The following is a 17,249-nucleotide window of genomic DNA, read 5'->3' as shown; positions in this document are numbered from 1 at the left end:
TTGTTGTTGTTGTTTTTTTCTCTTGAATTAACAGTGAAAAAGAACAAATGAAATAACTTGTGAACAAATGTTATATTTTTTGGATACATAATACTGGATTGTCAGTTAGTGCCTTACAATCCACAACAGAGTGGGTCTTTCTTTGTACAATGAAATGACTCAGTGCTGCTATAGGCCCATTACTACAGTACCTTAAATGGGTCGTAAAGCATGGAAGACATGATCCGTGTCCAAAAACACACAGATGAAATCAGCACACCTTCAGAATTCACACATAAAAGACTAATACATGAACATAGATACGACTCAGCACACTTGTGTGTTTGTGTGAAAGAGAAAGAAAGAGACCCCCAGGTGTCGAGCGGTGGATTTATGGTGTTATGGGTTGTTTTTAAGATGACGCCCCTGGTTTGTGTCTCTAAGGGGCTCCATCCTCACCCGAGGCCACATTGCCATCCTGGGCCCATCAGGCCTTGTTTGCCCAGGTTTTGGGGTTGCTAGGGCGATTGCGACAGCGTCTCCTATTAGATGACCTCTCAACACGCCTGGGCCACCCGGACCGCTCTCTGCACAGTTCGGCTGTAATGTGCAAATGACACAAACTTCTGTGAAGGCACGATCACGAAACCCGACATCATGCTTGTTTTACATGTAGATGGTCTCACCTTTCAGATACTCATCCTGCTGGCACACAGTCCTCATACAGATCTCATTGTTGATCACGTAGACACGAGGCAGGCTGCATCAGAAACAGGATTAAACATTAGTATCACAAGTATTGTAAATATCTGTACACAGTTTGACCTAGTCTGACAGTCTGTACTGTGCACAGTTTAAGTACTTGCACTCAAAGGATTTTCATTTACTCCACTACATTTATCTGATGTTTGTTGTTATTTTTATTTTGCATATTAAAATCTTACACACAAAACATAATCAGCATATGTTTAACTTCAAGATTAAATTCACCACTTGGACATTAAAGTGCTACTTATTAATTTATGTATGATATATTATATCATTATTTTAACATAACATCTGTAATATCAAAACTCTTTTCTCGCTCTTCTGCTGCATAATGAGTACATTCAAATATGATACTGATACCGATAATGCTCATATGTTTTGACTTAAAGGCCCTGAAATGGTTTATTTAACTCGTTCTTATTTTGAGCAATAGAGTTTTACATGAATGAACTGTTTTGTGCCAAAGTTAGAACAGTTGAAGTGTTTCACATGAGAGTTATCTGCATTTCTGTTGTCGTCTCGGTGGCGACTCAGCCGGAAAAAGATGATGTCACATGCTGCTGTGCATTAATCAGAGTTTGGCAGCAGGTCAATCAAAATGTGATGAGCGAAACTGTGAGCCAGACTAGTATTTTGACATTGTGGTGTCACTACTTTTAGTAAAGAGTCTGACATTTGCGATACTCCGTGTGGATTCAAGCTACAGTTATGGATGATGCCATTAAAGTAAGTGGGACACCAAGACATTTCCCGCTAACTTCTAAAAGTCATTCTGCAGGTAAAAAGCAAATCACCTGTAGAGACACAGGGCACCAATACATCTCTTGATGGGCCGGTGAACCGAGTACATCCTGGTGCAAGGATACATCTCCTCCCTGCAGTCTGCAGAGACAGAAGATACATAACACGTTGAAACTGAATCGATTGCAATGATGAGATTAAGCCCAAAAGAGCCTCTGCTAGCAGTTCATGGGGCCTCCTGAGAGGCAGTTAACAGGTCATCTCCAGTCTGCTGTCACTCACTGGCTGGCAGGGTGCCCCCGGGTGCCTCAGTGCTCTCTAGAAACAAAGAAAGAAAACACGATCAGCTCGGGGAAAACACCTTACCAGTGACCCATTGCAGTGAGTCACAGACGGACAGATGTCGTGCAATATAACCCGTCCTGATCTGAAGTGGGACTTATGAGGAGAGGAGTATTACCAGCCGGCTGGGCTTGGGCTACAGCTGTGAGCGCTGTGGAACAGAAACCACATGAGGGGACTGTTTCGCAACATAAAAACAAACACACAGCGACTCAACCATAATTAAACAAGATGATTTGTGTGTTCTGTTTGGCAGCGTTACCGTGGAAACTGCAGAGGAGCAGGACCACTGGAAGGCTGCCCATTCCTTCAACTTGTAAGAGGTAAACTTTACGAGCTGGAGGAAACCGAAGAGGAAAAGAGTCAGGGTGATTTCACAGAGTGGAACTGTTCAATATCCTCACTCAAGATGTTTGCACTGTTGATGTTTCCTTTAATCTGCTTGCATACAAATGCTCCAGGTCCCTGTAATGTTTTCCCTGAAGTTTTTCTCCGGCTAAAAACACGAGAGTAGTGCAATATTTTGGATAACAGACAAGCTGTCATCGTTAAAGACTGATGTCATTTTGCTGTGGAATAATCTGCTCTACAGTGGATTCTTTTTTACTTTGGACTGCTTGTACACAAGTAAATAAAGCAGCAGTGGTGCAACCACAAGAAAAACTTTTTAAATGATACTCTCCACCTCTGAAAATGTGTTTTCCTTCTTTCTCCTCTCTCCTCTCCCACCCTGCATCATTCCTCTCGTGATGTGTCAGTGCAACTTTGGAGTCCAAGACGTGAGCTCTCTCAAAAGAATGTGTTTTTTTTTTGTGCCCTATTTGAGCACCCCTCCGCCCCTCCTCTGGTACAGTCGCACATTCTTTTCCAGCTTTCTTTTCATAGAACATATCGTTGCTTTCCAACTGTACCAGCAGCTCTGAGCAAGACAGTTTTGTCACAAGTTTTGTCTTTTCTGCTCCGATAATTCCAGTGTCATACATTTGCAATTACTGAATTGAAAACCCTGGATTGTCCTGGTTTGGCACTGCATGCCTCTGTTGATCTGTTTGTGAGAATGACATGTTTTTCACTGCTTGCACTCACTGAACTCTGTATGCAACCATACAGCACAGAACTATAAGATATAAATTCTGAAGTGAATCAGGTAATCAGCCAAGCATTCACCGTTACATTTCATGTTTACATCTAATCAATAGGAGATATCCTCCCTTTAATATCTTTGGATATGAGATATCCTGCATGTGTAGATGCTCCTCTGTGTATTTCCTACAGCGTGTGGTCAAATGAGGTGAATAAGAAAAAAGAAGAAGCGTAATTAACTCGTACTCACAACTTTTGCTGTCGTCCACAACTGCTTTAGTTTTTATGAATCTTTTGTCTTCTCTTCTTTCCCCTCCTTCCCTCTCCTTCTCCCTCCTCCTCGTCCTCCTCCCCCTCCCCTTGTCCTCCCAGCCATCACAGTTTTCTTGCTTTTCACTTTTTTCCTGCGCCAATCCGGTAAAAAAAAAAAATGCTGCTACTATCTGATGTGTTTCATGTGAAGAGTTTTACCCTTTGGTTTACACACTTTTGTGTTTTTATTAGTCAGACATTTTATTAGTCAGATATTCAGTTCCAGTATTTTAGTGTCAGTGTCTTGTCACCACACAAAGCAAACTTTCAGACTGTCAACACGCATAAAAAGTACAGCAATTTGCTCTCGTTCATGAAACAGGCTCCATTAAATTTGTATTTGAGTTTTCTGCCCTTTTCTTTAAATGATACACATTTTTTAAATGTGTATAAATTGTTATTGTAAATGAAATTGTGTTTATTTAAGCTAACATCAGAGATGCAGTCTGATCTGAATGTACTCGCCATATATCTTTCTCTTATTTCAAAAGCATGTCGATTTCTATCAGCTGCGACAAGTGATGTTTCTCCTGTAATCTTCTTGGATTTGTTTTCATGTTAATGGAGAAAATAGATAATGGGAAAATATTGAAGCAATTCAAAGAATCAAATGAAGAAAGGCATCCAAGCACAGTGGGCCTCAAGTGTGGCTTTTGCCTACTTATTATATCCAGCAGGTGGAGCAGTGCACATAGAATATGGTCTCTGGCTCCATTACGCAGCCCCATGCAGAGGTCAGTCGATTACTGATGGTTGAGGCCCGTCTTTGGTTTCCTCTTTAACAAGTCTAATGTGAGTTAAACAGAAAATCATCCACCCTAATCCAGGTTATCTCTGCAGTAATAATCAGTGACAGTCCCCTGTTTTGTCCCCCCCCCAAGTCATGTGTTGCACATCCTGAACACGGGTGGTTTGAATTCACCATGGTAACCACAGTTAGTTTAATTTATTGCTGAAACGGTGAGTTGATTAAACTGCTGGTAGAAAAATCTGAATAAAAAAAGTGATCAGTGGTTTAAGCCAAAACACCAACTGTTTTCTGATTCAAGCTCGTCTGTTTTATATCATTTTAAACTGGATATATATTTGGATTTTAGAGTGTTGGTCAGACAAGAGGAGACATTTGAAGACGTGCCCTTGGCCCCCCTAGGAAATGGCAGTATTATACTATTTTCTAATGAGTAATCAGTCAGTAAATGAATGTAAAAATCTAGTCTAATTTATTTCCACAGGATCCGTCATGCTTTGTTTGTTCAGATTTCGAGAATCTCCTTTAGTCTACATAAACAGTCCTTCATATATCCCAAGTGATTGTCTGTGCAAAAAGCAAAAGTGACTATCAAGGCCATAGTTCCTGACCCTTTGTCTCAGAGGCTCTTTTCAGTTGAAAAGATGCTTTTCATTGGGACCATTACAGTTGCATTGGGAGGGAAACTTGACTCTTCATCGGCTTCCATGGACTTGGCTCATATAAATATTGCTGCACATACCCCTGAAGTCACACACAGCAAAACTCTCACTGGCTCTCACTCTATGGTAGGCCTAGTCAGTTCAAGAGGGAGACACTCATCATCCCCTTGACATATTGGGGCTACACGGACTCCAGGGTGAGTGCCTGCGGGGTGGCCCTAACAAGGTCGACCGGGCGAGGCTGATGACAGCTTGACGGATGGAGGCAGTGTAAGCAAAAGAGAGGAGCCAATGGGGGGAGGCGGTCAATCCCGTGAACACATCAACCTGCCACTCTGCCCACGCTGCTCTGGCGTGAGGGGAAAAGTAGAGCTGAAAGGGGCAGAGATGAAGAAAGAGAGAAAGACAAGAGAGTAGAAAAGGGGTCAGGTGGTGAGGGAGTCGGAAAGCAACGCAGAATGGTTAAGGCAAACATGCCAGATAGTAAACACATGATAATCTTTCGACTTGTTTATTAGTTGGATGGCAGAGCATGAGGCGTGCCAGCTCTGCAATACGTCGACCTCCTTTTCACCCCAACAAATTTCTCCCTCACTCTAGCTCCCTCCTACCATGTCTGCATTTCAGCTAGCTGATAAATTTTTCATGTACCGCTGTCTTTCCTATGCATGGAAACACACACATACTTGTGCTTCTATCTTTGTGAGGACACTCATTGACATACCTGAACCCTTACCCTTACCCTTAACCTAAACCTAATTCTAAACTTAACCTTAAAGCCTTAAAAGTCTTAAAAGTCTTTGAATTTTTGCAGAGATGCCCTCATTTCCCAATAATATCCTCACTCTGCTGGTAAAATGCATGTCCTGGTCCTCACTATGTAGCAAGTACAACACACACAAACACACACACACACACACACACACACACACACACACACAGAACTGAACTCTTGGCACTCTCCATTGGCACACTGAAATTCTGAGTAAATGCTCACTCATGGCATTTTACAAACTACATCCAGTGTGGCTCATCAGTGCCTCTCACTCTGCAGAAGTGATCATTTGTGTCTCTACAAGTGACCCAATGCCGCCACTCTCAGTCCCGTTTAAACAATTAAGGAACTAAAGCAGTGGAACGTCAACAAACCTCCAGGTGACAGGGAAGGTTGGGAGTGCAGGAGGAAAATTAGACCATGATGAACCATGCGCTTTGCTTCACTGTGGGGATACATTTCAGACATTTGGTTATATGAACTCTTTATTCGCTCCACTCTGCCCATCAATCTGGCTCTGATATCAGTGTCTGTTTTGGCCGTTATCATTCTCACGACATGTGCTATCTTTTATCAGATATCTATCTAAATATCCGTTACACCTATCATCATTTTCCAGCTGGTTGTCTCTGTATCCAGCACGGCAGAACGGTTTGTTCTATGTCAAAGGTTTATATTTGTATGATAAAACTCTCTTCTAGAGAGATGACTTGTGTTTAGGGTGCTTTATAGACAGTTAATGTGACACCACGCAGACCCTCACAAAACCTTTGTGCCAAAGTGAGCTTCATTCAGTACTGGCAGCATGAAATCTGAATCTTGCTGACTTTACAAATCTAAGTCTGATGTTCTTGGGTTTCTAGATTAGGGAGTGGGTCTTTCATCTTCACAAATGTTTAAAGGTCTGTCATGACTTAGAAGCGCAAACATGATTTAAAGACAACTGATTTGAATATTTGTGACATTGCACTTGGGTCTTAGTAAGGACCAGCAGTCCTCATGTATAACTGTCCTTGTGTCTCATGTTTTCATCATCCCTGCTCTCTGTCCTCACGGGCCTCAGACAGATTTGCACCTCGATTAGCATCTTTACTTTGGCACTCTATTGTCTCTGTGGTCTGCACCATGTGTCTCCATTTGTCAGGCTGTGGTCTTCCATTAACTCCCCACCCAAGTGTCACATGAGCCTTGTTCCTCTGTTTCCCGGAACACAGCGCATCCCAAACAACCGTTACTAAAGGAGATATCGAGTGTCTTAATGTAAACATAATGTTGCATGGGACACAGCAAAAGAGGCATCGGCGACCTTAGAAGAGAAAGGCGGAACGAATGGACCGGAGACAACTGCCGCAGAGCTTGGACAAAGTAGATGTGACCACAGGAGCAAAGATGAAAGGGAAAGAAAAGGCCCGAGTGGTTTGTGAGGAGAAGTGAGAAGGCCAAAGAATCAGCAAGAGGGCTGAAGATTAAAGGAGAGCAGAGATGAGGGAGTTAAAAGGCAAGATGGGTCACAGTGTTCCATCAGATTGTGCTGTTACAGGCGTGCGGGCGCCAAGGCAGTCTGACTTTTGCATTTGGAGGACTGTGGAGTGCAGATAGTCAGAGGAAGGTGATGATTTGCATGGTGTGTAAATAGATGGTTCTGGGGTCTATTTATAAATCCATCTGGAGTGGCCCTTAGCAGGGTTTAGCACAGGTCCAACTGACATACACACACAACCGCGCTGCACATTAGCAACCCGCTACCAACAGGGCTCCACTCCAGAATGAAACTGAGATATTGTTCATACTGCAAGGTGAAAGTTAAAACTGAGGGCTTCATCTTCTTTAATGCTTTCTGCCATTTACGTATTGCAGTGGAAGTAAACCCAACTACATCTATTGTGAACTGAAGTTAATTTTGAAGGTGTGTTTAATATGTTCTTGCTTTGCATCTGCAGCGGTAGACAGTTGTTAACATCATAGCGTGATTAAGTGGTGGCAAAAGTGTGCAAGGAGGCTATAAGCATTCCAAAGAATTATTTTGGGGGCACTGCAACTGGAATGTAGGTGATTTTTCAACCTGTTATTGTCCGCTGTGACAGATGTAGGACAACCGTCCCCAAGAACAGTATGGAGGACATCCTGTCATGTGTGTCGGTTTCACGTGATGTTTGTTTTACTGTCAACGCGTCAATCAATTATGTATCCAAGTACAGTGTAATATCTCATGGTAAAGGTTATTTTAGCTGCAAAATAACTGGCAGTGTGGACAAACACTATGTCTCTCCTGTGGCAGGTAGTATGCCTGGGGTCTGCATCACGCAAGCTTGGAAGAAGATCCTGCTGGTATCACTGTCAGGTATTGTTCAGTCCAATTTTAGATGTGCGTCTTGTGTTCTGCAGCACCTGTTGCTTCACCACTTCAAAGATGGCACTTCTTTCCATACTTGCACTTTTCTGCAGTCTCTTATGAAGTTTGTCAAAAAAAAAATTCAAATAAGTATTTAAACAAAAACTAAGTAATTATGTTAAAATGAATTGGTTGCCATGGTTTATAGCTCACAATGAAGTTATACATGTTAGTAAAAGAGGGTCATTGGCTTTTCACGGCACAGTTTTTCACAGTAGTAAATGTTTGTAAAGGTTTTAACCTTCTTCCTCTTCCTTATTACTAAAAGTGTTGAATAGAGCAATAAGCAGGTTATGTTGGAAGAGGGCGTGCTGTTTGCTATAACTATTACTGTATACTGTTACAACTATTAAAGCTGTCTCATATTGAAATGCCACTCTAAAATACTACTTATCTTAATTGTGTAATAACAATTTTACAACACTGGATGTAACTCATGAACTGTATCTAATGAGAAGTTTGGGTGAATACAATAAGTTTATTTTATGTAAACAACAATTCCAGTACAGATTTTTAAAGGCACTGTAATACAACTTGCAGTCTCAAACGTCAAACCTTTGTTGTATTATCTAAAGACTCTTTTCATTAAGACACACATCCATATCTCTATATACACACACACATTGAAATATATATACAACAATGGCAGTGGTAACTTCAGTAAGGATATTTATAAAAATATGAAAATATAGCACCTTATAGATTAAACTTTTGTATTATATTTGAATCTATGATCATACACAAAAATATATTGCAGCAATGTTTTTCATAATATCAAACATGTTACATTAATTAAAATCCTGTCTTGAAACATTTTTAAAAAGACAAAGCTTATCTCTCCCCTCTTCCTTCCCTCACCAGCTCCTCTGCTACCCCTCCTCCCTCTCTTATTTTTCTAGCCTCCTTCTCTGCCTCCTCTGCCTTCCTCTTCTCCTCCCTCTCAGTCTCCATCAACCATGGGCCTCCCAAGTAGCTCAGGATCTCCTCAGGGTTTCCTCTGCGTTTGGGGTTAGGGTGGAGCAGCTCCTTGAAAAGAGTCATCACGAGTGGGCTGAGGCCCTCAAACTGTGGAGGAGGAGGGTTCTCCCCGTGGTTCTCCTTCATGATTGTGTAACTGTCTATATCCTCCTTACCGCTCCACTCACTATCCCTGATCTTCTCCTCCTTTTCAGCCTCGCGGTCAAACCACTCCTTGTATCTGCGGTAGCCACGGTCATCATAGGTGCTCTCCTCCCAGGGGAAGCAGCCAGTTAAGAGGCAGTAAACAAGTATACCAAGAGCCCAGCTGTCCATACAGGGTTCCACTGTTATCCAAATGTCCTCCATCTCCTCTTCAGTCCCATCGCACTCCTTCCTCTCCCTCTCCACCTCAGTCTCCTTGGCGGGTTCCACCTCAGGAGTACAGAAGGGAGACTCGTACCAGACGGCACGAACGGTGGAGCTGATGGCTCGGGCGAGGCCAAAGTCACACAGTTTGACCCAGCGGCAGGAGCTGTCACACAGGAAGATATTCTCAGGTTTGATGTCACGGTGGACGAAACCCAGGGAGTGGAGATGTGTAACGGCACTGCTCAGCTGGGCCATCACTCTCTGGACACGCTCTTCATCCACCCCAACCTGAAACAGAAAGACAATCTGGATCAGCATCAGGAAACAAGTCTGGTTGGAAAACTACATTTAAAAAAAATCTGCGTCACTAAAGCAGTTGGTAACGCTCTTGGAAATCCCTGCTTTGCTTCATGTACTTCTACTTCATTCAGTGAGAACAGGGTGCCCTTATCCCTATCAGTACTCTGTTGTGTTACTGGCAGTGGCACAGATGCAGAGGAAGGCAAATTGGAAGCCTTTATCAAGCAGGTCTTAAGTTTTTGATGATGGAAATGAGAGCTCAAAAGGACATGGTCAGCAGTTACATTTTCCATGAAGTCCCTATGAGAAAGCCACACTGCAGAAGTTAAGTATAGACTTTCGGAGCCTTTTGATAAGCGGGTATAGCGACTGGATGAATGGAAATTAGTAGGGTATAAATGTTTGTAATCTAATTGAGATTTACATTCATGCAAGCTTTTGTTCTGCTGAAGCACACTCTATGCTTCATTTTACAAGTAAAAGTCTGTTATGTTGGACATACCATGCGGGGCATTAACTGCACTTTTCATGCCACAAATCAGCCAAACTGACCTCTGACACTATCACACTGTAGAGGTCACCATATAGACCGGCTTGCTGGGCAAAGACATAGTAGGACGGTGTGGAAAAGAAGATGCCAAGGGCCCTTGTCAGAGAAGGATGGGTGCAGTAAGAAAGGGAGAGATTGTATTCACGCAGGAAAGAGGTGAGCGAGGTAGACTGACGAGGGAAGAACTTCAGAGCCATGGGGGTTCCTGAGGGGAGCGAAGCAAGACAACATGTGTTGAACGCCACAATATCTAAGCTTCAGTCAGAAAAGCTGTCCTCACACATGGAATGCGAGTGTTGTCCATCATTGACACTGAGAACAAATATAACTTCCCCTTTGGGGCGACTCTGTTACACAGCTACACCCCAGTTGTGCAACTTTATCTCCAAGAATGTAATGAAGCACTTCATTACAGCAGCAGAAGCGCAGAAGGTTAAGTGAACACTCTTAAAAGACAGATCTGTCCTCATGTTACTGCAGCGCTGACCCCGCACAAGCATGTGTGATTTCTTCATTAGAAAGAAACCTGAGCCAGAGATAAATGTGCTGAAGTGGAGATATACCGTTTCATCAATTTATGATTAGGCAGTAGGAGTGTAAAAGCATAATCAAAACTCTTAATGAAATACACTAACATTAGGACATTTGAATGGCGATTTCACACATTCTTACAGATTGATAAATTGAGATGTAACAGGTTTAGGTTGTCATGACCTTTAACCGTGAGTCTTGCACTGACCTCTCTTTCTGTGCACAGCTAACATGACCTTTCCGTAGGAGCCCTCTCCCAGGAGCTTTAGCACCTGGAAGTGTTCGGATACCTTCAGACTGGGCATGGACTGCGCTGACAGGAAACATCGCTCGTCAAGTTCCTGAGCTGCTGCAGCCTGGGCAGACACACACACATAGACACACGCACGTACAAATCCACATTCAGTGTCATTACATGGTGCTTACAGATGATGATGATGGTTCACTGGCGTCAAGAGAAAGGAGATCCACAGCTTGAATGGCATGTGTTGAAGTTAATGATTCGACAGAATGAAGCCTGAATCTGAGGCTGAACATGCTGACGTGTTACCCGAACCTACATGTCTTATTGCGTAAACACACTTTTAAGTATCATACATCTCACTGGTCACAATATTAATACGCTACTAGTACTACTCTCATGAGCAACAATTTGTCGGTCATCCCTTTGTTTGCTTGCGTACTGCTATTCAGTTTTTTCGCAGCATGCACCTGTCGGAAATTTGTGGAACATATTGTGTTATCTCTTTCTGCAGATCTGGCATGGCTTACATTGATCTATAGGTGGGATAAACTTCAGACATCAACTTGATGACTTATCAGCACCATCAGAGCATTTGGCGGTGTCATTCAGCTTCCACCGTCACTGACTGTTTTCGTGAAGTCAAATCCATGATGACTTCCTTTGAAGTAGATCCCCCCTCACATACCGCAACAAATTAGGAAGGCCATGACCAGTTACCACACATTGCTTAACACAAAAGATAACACGGTTGTAGGAGGATAACATGTTACTTTTGACCTCCCTCATGTTGCGTAATTTAGCTTAGAGAGCAACTGACTTTAATGTTGATTAAATTACACCTGCTACACCCATGCAAACATTACTGGTGGTGATTGCACAAACATCAATCAATTCTTCTGGTTTGTATTAAAATAATAAGCCCGATTATGATCACTGAAGTTTTTCCAACTACCCATAAATCTCTAATGGTGATAAGACATCAAACGGTGTCGTGTGACTCTGGAGATTTATTTCTGAGTTATGCCATGACATTAAAAAAATGAATGGATCTCAGTTATGATTTGCTGCCTGACCAACAAATGGATCTGATGTGCAGTCAAAAATACGTCTACAGGTTTCAGCCAGTCTGAGAGTGCTGCTGCTGGCACAGATATCACCAAGACAGCTCTATTTCAAACAGAGCTGATGATGGGCTGCTCCACGATCAATGGTGTATAGACTGAGGCTGTACTATTGGTGCGCCAATATCTCCACAACATCAAGTCCGAGACGTGGTAAATAGTAATGTATCAGCTTATATGCACATTGATATAACTCGTAAAATGGGTAACTAGAAAGATATATATGACATATGGATATTCATCTTTGCATTTTTACAGCTTTGTAGTCAAGCACAGTGTTAAATTCCTGAATTTCAAATCCCAGTTGGGTTTCATTCACAGAGTAGTTAACACTTGTTAGCGTTATCACATTATTGCATTCTTTGGCTGCTCCTGATTCCACTCATGCCAAAAAGAAATGAATGTAATTTATTGCCTTTTGAAAACTGCCTGCAACTGAGATTCATTCAAGTCCCAGTCTGACTTAATGGTTTGGCGTATCACTTGTTGTATCAGGAGCATCCTGATATTTGTCATGTCCTGGAAACTGAAGTGATTATTAATTAACCCCATATTAGCTAATGGCCCTTGGCATAAAGCGACAAGTGATCTGAGATTCTACTAAGGGCTCTGCATGAGCTAACATCATTAACAAATTTGAAGTCCGGCACAAGTGCTCAACATTACAAGCTGAAAATCCTCTCAACAACATTGTCTATCAAACATTTGCAGCCTCAGAATAATGCTGCAATAAAAAAGGCAGCGATGCATTTGTCCCATGCCTGCATGTCATCTCATCATTTAGCTGCAAAAACACATCTGTAATAGGATATATGAAATCCCAACCATTTGCACATAGAGGAAACAGTTGCATTTATGCATATTTTTCTTGCATTTTTTTGCAGCACAATATGAGGATTTAATTAATATCATGAAAGTCATAAAACTGTAATTACATGTGCATGTAAATATCTTCACGGGATTAAAGTAACTTACTTACTGTCATTTTGTGTTCAGGTGGTGGATCTCTGTTCACTGTCACTCAGCTTTTTTCAGCATCTAAAGACTTAAACTTCTGGAAAGCTGCTGCCAATGCAACTAGCTACTGTCCTGTGCTGGACCTCAACTGTTTGCCCTCAGCCAGACTGATAATTTAACTGAAACTGAAGCTGCCTTTGCGTCTTGGCTCCGTGCAGTGGTGCAGCAGCTTTATAGAGGAGGCTCATAGATGTTCACTGGAGACCTGGATATTGACTATGTTCCTTTCCTCAGGAGACACACACTGAACTCTCGCTCTCTCTCTTTTCCTACTCTTGTGCCAACTCTCTCCCTCTCTCTCGCTGCCTCTTGCCTGTTATGCCAGCAAATACGCGTGAACCAGCAACAAGGCATGTAAACCCCCCCCTACAAACCCCCCACTACACAGCATCAACCCGCCCCACTCCTGCCTCTGCTCTCCTCAGCTGTCACTCACTTTCTGCCCAAATACACCCACTCCTCCTCCCCCTTCTCTTTCCATCTCTCTCTCTTTCTCGCCCTCTCGGCCAATCTGAGTCAGTGAATTCCCTCCACAGTGTAGGATTCCTCATTTAATCAACAGGTATGCCGGAATGATCGGAATAGGCCAACAAGCTATACTCATGATCCCTAAATCTTACTGGGATTACAGGGTACAGTTAAGCATGCCACTTGTGGACCCTTTTATTGTCCAATCTCACTGTCCTTTCTTCCTGTGATGCCCTTCATTCCTGTTTAACTCTACAGACGATAATAAAATAGTCTGAAATATATTCAATTCATTTCATTTCCCAATGACATCCGCTAGGTTTTCATCTGTTATTTTTATCATCATCCAACAAACCTCCCCCCTCATCCTCTCTCTTGCACTCTGTTATCATAAAACCCTCACTGTATGTCTTCCCAAGTGCACATTATGGCCTATCATCGCAGACTGACATAGCTAACAGCTGAAACCTTGCCTTGCAAAACACCTTCACTCTGTACTTTGCTGTCTACATGCCAGCTCTGTTTCCTACTTAGCGCCAGCTGCAGATCAGGCCTCTCCTCCAGCTCCCATGGCCTCAGCGCCCTCCTCCTCTTTCTGTCCTCTCAGATAGATTTCCCTTGGTACTACATACTACAGGACTATTATTGCCACTGGCTTGACGGCTGTTTGTTATGTAACACAAACACTGGCTGCTATCACAACGACTGGTCCCTGCTCATGTTACTACCACTGCTGTGGTCATGTGGACGACCATAGACCCATGACCAATATATACTTCCATGTTTGTGCTTGCACCATGGGGTCCCTTGGCCCCTGCTGTGACAACCTCCGTCACTCCACCACCAAAACACAACTTTCATCTCTTTTCATTCACAAATACAGGATGTAAAGCACACACATGCAAAGCGCAGATGCTATATACATCATCATATATACACATGAAAATGGATTCATGCATGTGAATGCACATTTGCACATATGCAGCCCCCTCAGTACAGCTGTGCTGACAGCTAGTGACAGGTTACATAATGTATGTCTTTGCTATTTGGTTACACTTCTATACATTTGTTTCTGAGTGCTTTTGAATACTTAGAAAATAAATTGTTTATGCTTACACAAGAGATAAAAGAAATAAGATGGTCTCCTCTTTGCTCTTACATTTTATACATACACACATACATACATATATTGCATATTGGTGATTGGTGTGCAACAATCATGATATATTAACTGACAGAAGAGAGAAAGATTTTTTTCTTCTTTCTCATCAAAATGGTCACTTAAAGTTCAGTTTCCTGCTACGTGTTATGAGAATGGTGCAATGAAAGAAATAACAGATTTCAAAAGAGGACAGAGAATTCGCGACTCCAACAACTTGGAAATTATGGGGAAAAAGAATTCAAACCATGGGAATTGGTATCAATAAATATTTAATATTTAGTTGTATATTCTTTGAATGCATTTCATAACATAAACCAAACTGAAAGAGCTTTACAAATTACAATTTCACAATAAATACTAAAGTATTCAGTGTAAAGCAAGAAAGTGACAAAATCCAACCTTCAATCTCTGAAGATAACATGACATATATAATAGGATAGCATTTCTGAATTAAAGAAAATTTGGACAAGGAACATCAGGTGGTGGGTGTTGTTTTAGTTTGAAGATGATAAAGTCAAACTGCACATACAGAAGCACAGAGATCTATGAGCATCATCTCAACAAGATGAGTGCTGAATTAAATTTGTTTTCAGAGAGTATAACTCATCCATTTGTTTATTTGGCTGTCATTCTGTTATGCTGATATGTGCACCATATCTTTATCATGGGACGAACCAATGAATGTTTCGTACATCCACAAACCAGTGATCTAAATAATTAAAATAACAGACATTAACTGATTTACCCAAAGATTTAGAAGTTTGATTTGATGTAACACAGCAAAACATTAATGTTGCGTTCTTGTGACATTAAATGCCAATGATCCAATTCATCAAGCTTTCTCCTCTGACAGAGAAGAGCCTGTAGGCATAAAAAGAAATACTCTGTAAAGTTTCTCTGTGACATAACAGCCAAACAACACCTGTCAAAATAGCTTCTATGCTTGTTATAATCGCCTGCATTTCTTTTGTTTACCTACGTGAGATTCGCGTATCCAAAGCAGTGCAACAGGACATCACAGTTGTGTAGTTTGCTTGAGTCATGCTGCAATGTTTCCTTCAGTCCCCTCCTCCTCCCTGGAGACAAGGCAAAGATAAAAGGATAAAGAGATGTCGTATAAAAGGGGAGTTGTAACACACATGCATGCCAGCTGTTACTGTGATGTTCTGATCTATGAGGCTTACCATGTATTATTTATGGTTCCTCTGACAGGCGGCTCTGAGGGAAGCTGTTCTGGTTTGACTTGGTGCTGGACGTAGTTCAGTGATGCCTCTCTGTGGACGCCGTATGTTATAGCATCACTGAGGAGAAACCACAGATGGCATTACATTACATGATTCAATATGATGTGACCTGTTGCAGATTATAGTTTCAAACCAGTGAGGATAATCAATCAGCAGCATATGTCTCCCTACTTAGCCTCAGACAAGGAGACTTTTGTTAGTAGAGCAGTCATATTGGGAGACTTTGCAGAATAAGAATAATAATACTTTTATGGACAATCTATTCAATACATACTTGTATATACACCCATATTCTGCACAGGTTTCAGACTTTGATTTATTTATGTATTCATCTCTATCTTTATATGTGTGTATATATATATGTATATATCTATCTTGTGTTTCTACTCTTAGTGTTTCACTTTGTGTGTTATTTTATATCTATTTTATCTATTATTGTTTCAGTCTGGAACAGGCACTCAAAACATTTCACTGCACATTATACTGTGTGTAACTGTGTATGTGACAAATAAAGGTCTTGAAATTGAAAAGATATGATGTGTTTAAAACCAATCACCCTTAATGATAAAGGTCAGCTACAGCTGTCAGCTCAAGCTTAAAACCCACACGCATTTTCACAGTCAGTGGTGACGATTATGATGAAGATGACAATGGTAATAATGTCTGATTCTGACTTTAAAAAAAGATACAATTTTGATTTAAAAGCCTACATCACAACAAGCCACATGCATTAGATTATGTCACTAATCTGGAAATAGGGGACGGCCAATTTTTAGGCTTTTAATATGTTATTACAAATGAATTGTCGACAAGGAATTCTTTAAGACAAAATTAATGTCACTTTAAAATTAAAGCATAAATTGTATAACTAAATAATTCCGCATTTTGTCTCTGTACAATTGTTTCTCGTCTGCCTAAAGCATCACCTTTCTGTTCTCCACTGCTATTCAGATCCTGTAGTTAAGTAAAAGTACCAATACCACACTTTTAAAAAATCCAGTTACATGTAAAGGTCCTGCAGTTAAAATCCTACTTCAGTATAAGTACAGAAGTATTATGAACTAAATCTACTGTAAATACACTCATTTGGCAGAAAGATGACCAACACATTATATTGACATAGTTGGATTACTGCTGTTTTAACTAATTTACTGGCTGGTAACTAATCCATACCTAATCTAGTGATTTCCAACATATTGGTCGGGCCAGTTCAGTCATGGGATGATTAACGTTGTAGGAAAGAAGAACAAGCAAAGTTCTGCTTAGAACAATTTTCACTCATTGTTGGACTTTTGGAGTTATTAAAATGAACAAACCAAGAAGGTTTGGATCCTCTGGTTTAATCTTTACAATAGTATTTTATAAGCCTATCTTTTTTTTTTTTACATTAAAAACTTAATCTGAAAAAAAAAACCAACTCCCCAGCCTACAGCAGTGGAATAAAAAGTACAATATACCCCTCTGAACTGCACTGGCGAAGC

At 41.3% G+C, this 17,249-nt stretch overlaps 2 protein-coding genes and 1 long non-coding RNA gene across 4 annotated transcripts; all 3 read right to left on the bottom strand.

The window, feature by feature from the left end:
* Positions 1-18: 18 nt before the first annotated feature.
* Positions 19-3,241, bottom strand: mfap5 (microfibril associated protein 5). The gene is made up of 7 exons (XM_070835812.1): positions 3,164-3,241; positions 2,093-2,167; positions 1,949-1,981; positions 1,771-1,806; positions 1,542-1,629; positions 666-739; positions 19-579 (listed from the first exon to the last, which is right to left on the bottom strand). Exons 2-7 carry the CDS (start codon positions 2,133-2,135, stop codon positions 467-469), a joined length of 387 nt encoding a protein of 128 aa, XP_070691913.1. The 5' UTR covers positions 2,136-2,167; positions 3,164-3,241; the 3' UTR covers positions 19-466.
* A 5,127-nt stretch (positions 3,242-8,368) lies between these two features.
* sbk3 (SH3 domain binding kinase family, member 3) lies at positions 8,369-13,133 on the bottom strand. Of its 2 annotated transcripts, none has more exons than XM_070835708.1 (4): positions 12,853-13,133; positions 10,721-10,868; positions 9,984-10,186; positions 8,369-9,419 (listed from the first exon to the last, which is right to left on the bottom strand). In XM_070835708.1, exons 2-4 carry the CDS (start codon positions 10,815-10,817, stop codon positions 8,634-8,636), a joined length of 1,086 nt encoding a protein of 361 aa, XP_070691809.1. In that variant the 5' UTR covers positions 10,818-10,868; positions 12,853-13,133; the 3' UTR covers positions 8,369-8,633. The 2 variants fall into 2 exon arrangements, with proteins under 2 accessions (XP_070691809.1, XP_070691808.1); XM_070835707.1 differs by having other exon boundaries at positions 12,857-13,133.
* A 2,088-nt stretch (positions 13,134-15,221) lies between these two features.
* Positions 15,222-15,755, bottom strand: LOC139204681 (uncharacterized). Its single transcript, XR_011584442.1, has 3 exons — positions 15,709-15,755; positions 15,504-15,600; positions 15,222-15,385 (listed from the first exon to the last, which is right to left on the bottom strand). It is a non-coding gene; the product is annotated as an uncharacterized lncRNA (long non-coding RNA).
* Between the last annotated feature and the right edge of the window lie 1,494 nt (positions 15,756-17,249).

Source organism: Pempheris klunzingeri, chromosome 8 (genome assembly GCF_042242105.1).
Source record: "Pempheris klunzingeri isolate RE-2024b chromosome 8, fPemKlu1.hap1, whole genome shotgun sequence".
In the NCBI taxonomy this organism is placed as follows: domain Eukaryota; kingdom Metazoa; phylum Chordata; class Actinopteri; order Acropomatiformes; family Pempheridae; genus Pempheris; species Pempheris klunzingeri.
This window is presented reverse-complemented; position numbering and strand designations above follow the sequence as displayed.

Bases quoted from the DNA above. Each gene is read 5' to 3' on its own strand.
- mfap5 (XM_070835812.1), bottom strand. From the start codon at position 2,135: ATGGGCAGCCTTCCAGTGGTCCTGCTCCTCTGCAGTTTCCACG. The intron at 1,982-2,092 runs GTAACGCTGCCA...TCTGTTCCACAG, and splicing joins GCTCCTCTGCAGTTTCCACG to CGCTCACAGCTGTAGCCCAA. The intron at 740-1,541 runs GTGATTTGCTTT...TTTCTGATGCAG, and splicing joins GGTGCCCTGTGTCTCTACAG to CCTGCCTCGTGTCTACGTGA.
- sbk3 (XM_070835707.1), bottom strand. The intron at 10,187-10,720 runs GTCAGTGCAAGA...CGCTCCCCTCAG, and splicing joins AGCTGTGCACAGAAAGAGAG to GAACCCCCATGGCTCTGAAG. The intron at 9,420-9,983 runs GTCAGTTTGGCT...TTTCTGTTTCAG, and splicing joins ACAGTGTGATAGTGTCAGAG to GTTGGGGTGGATGAAGAGCG.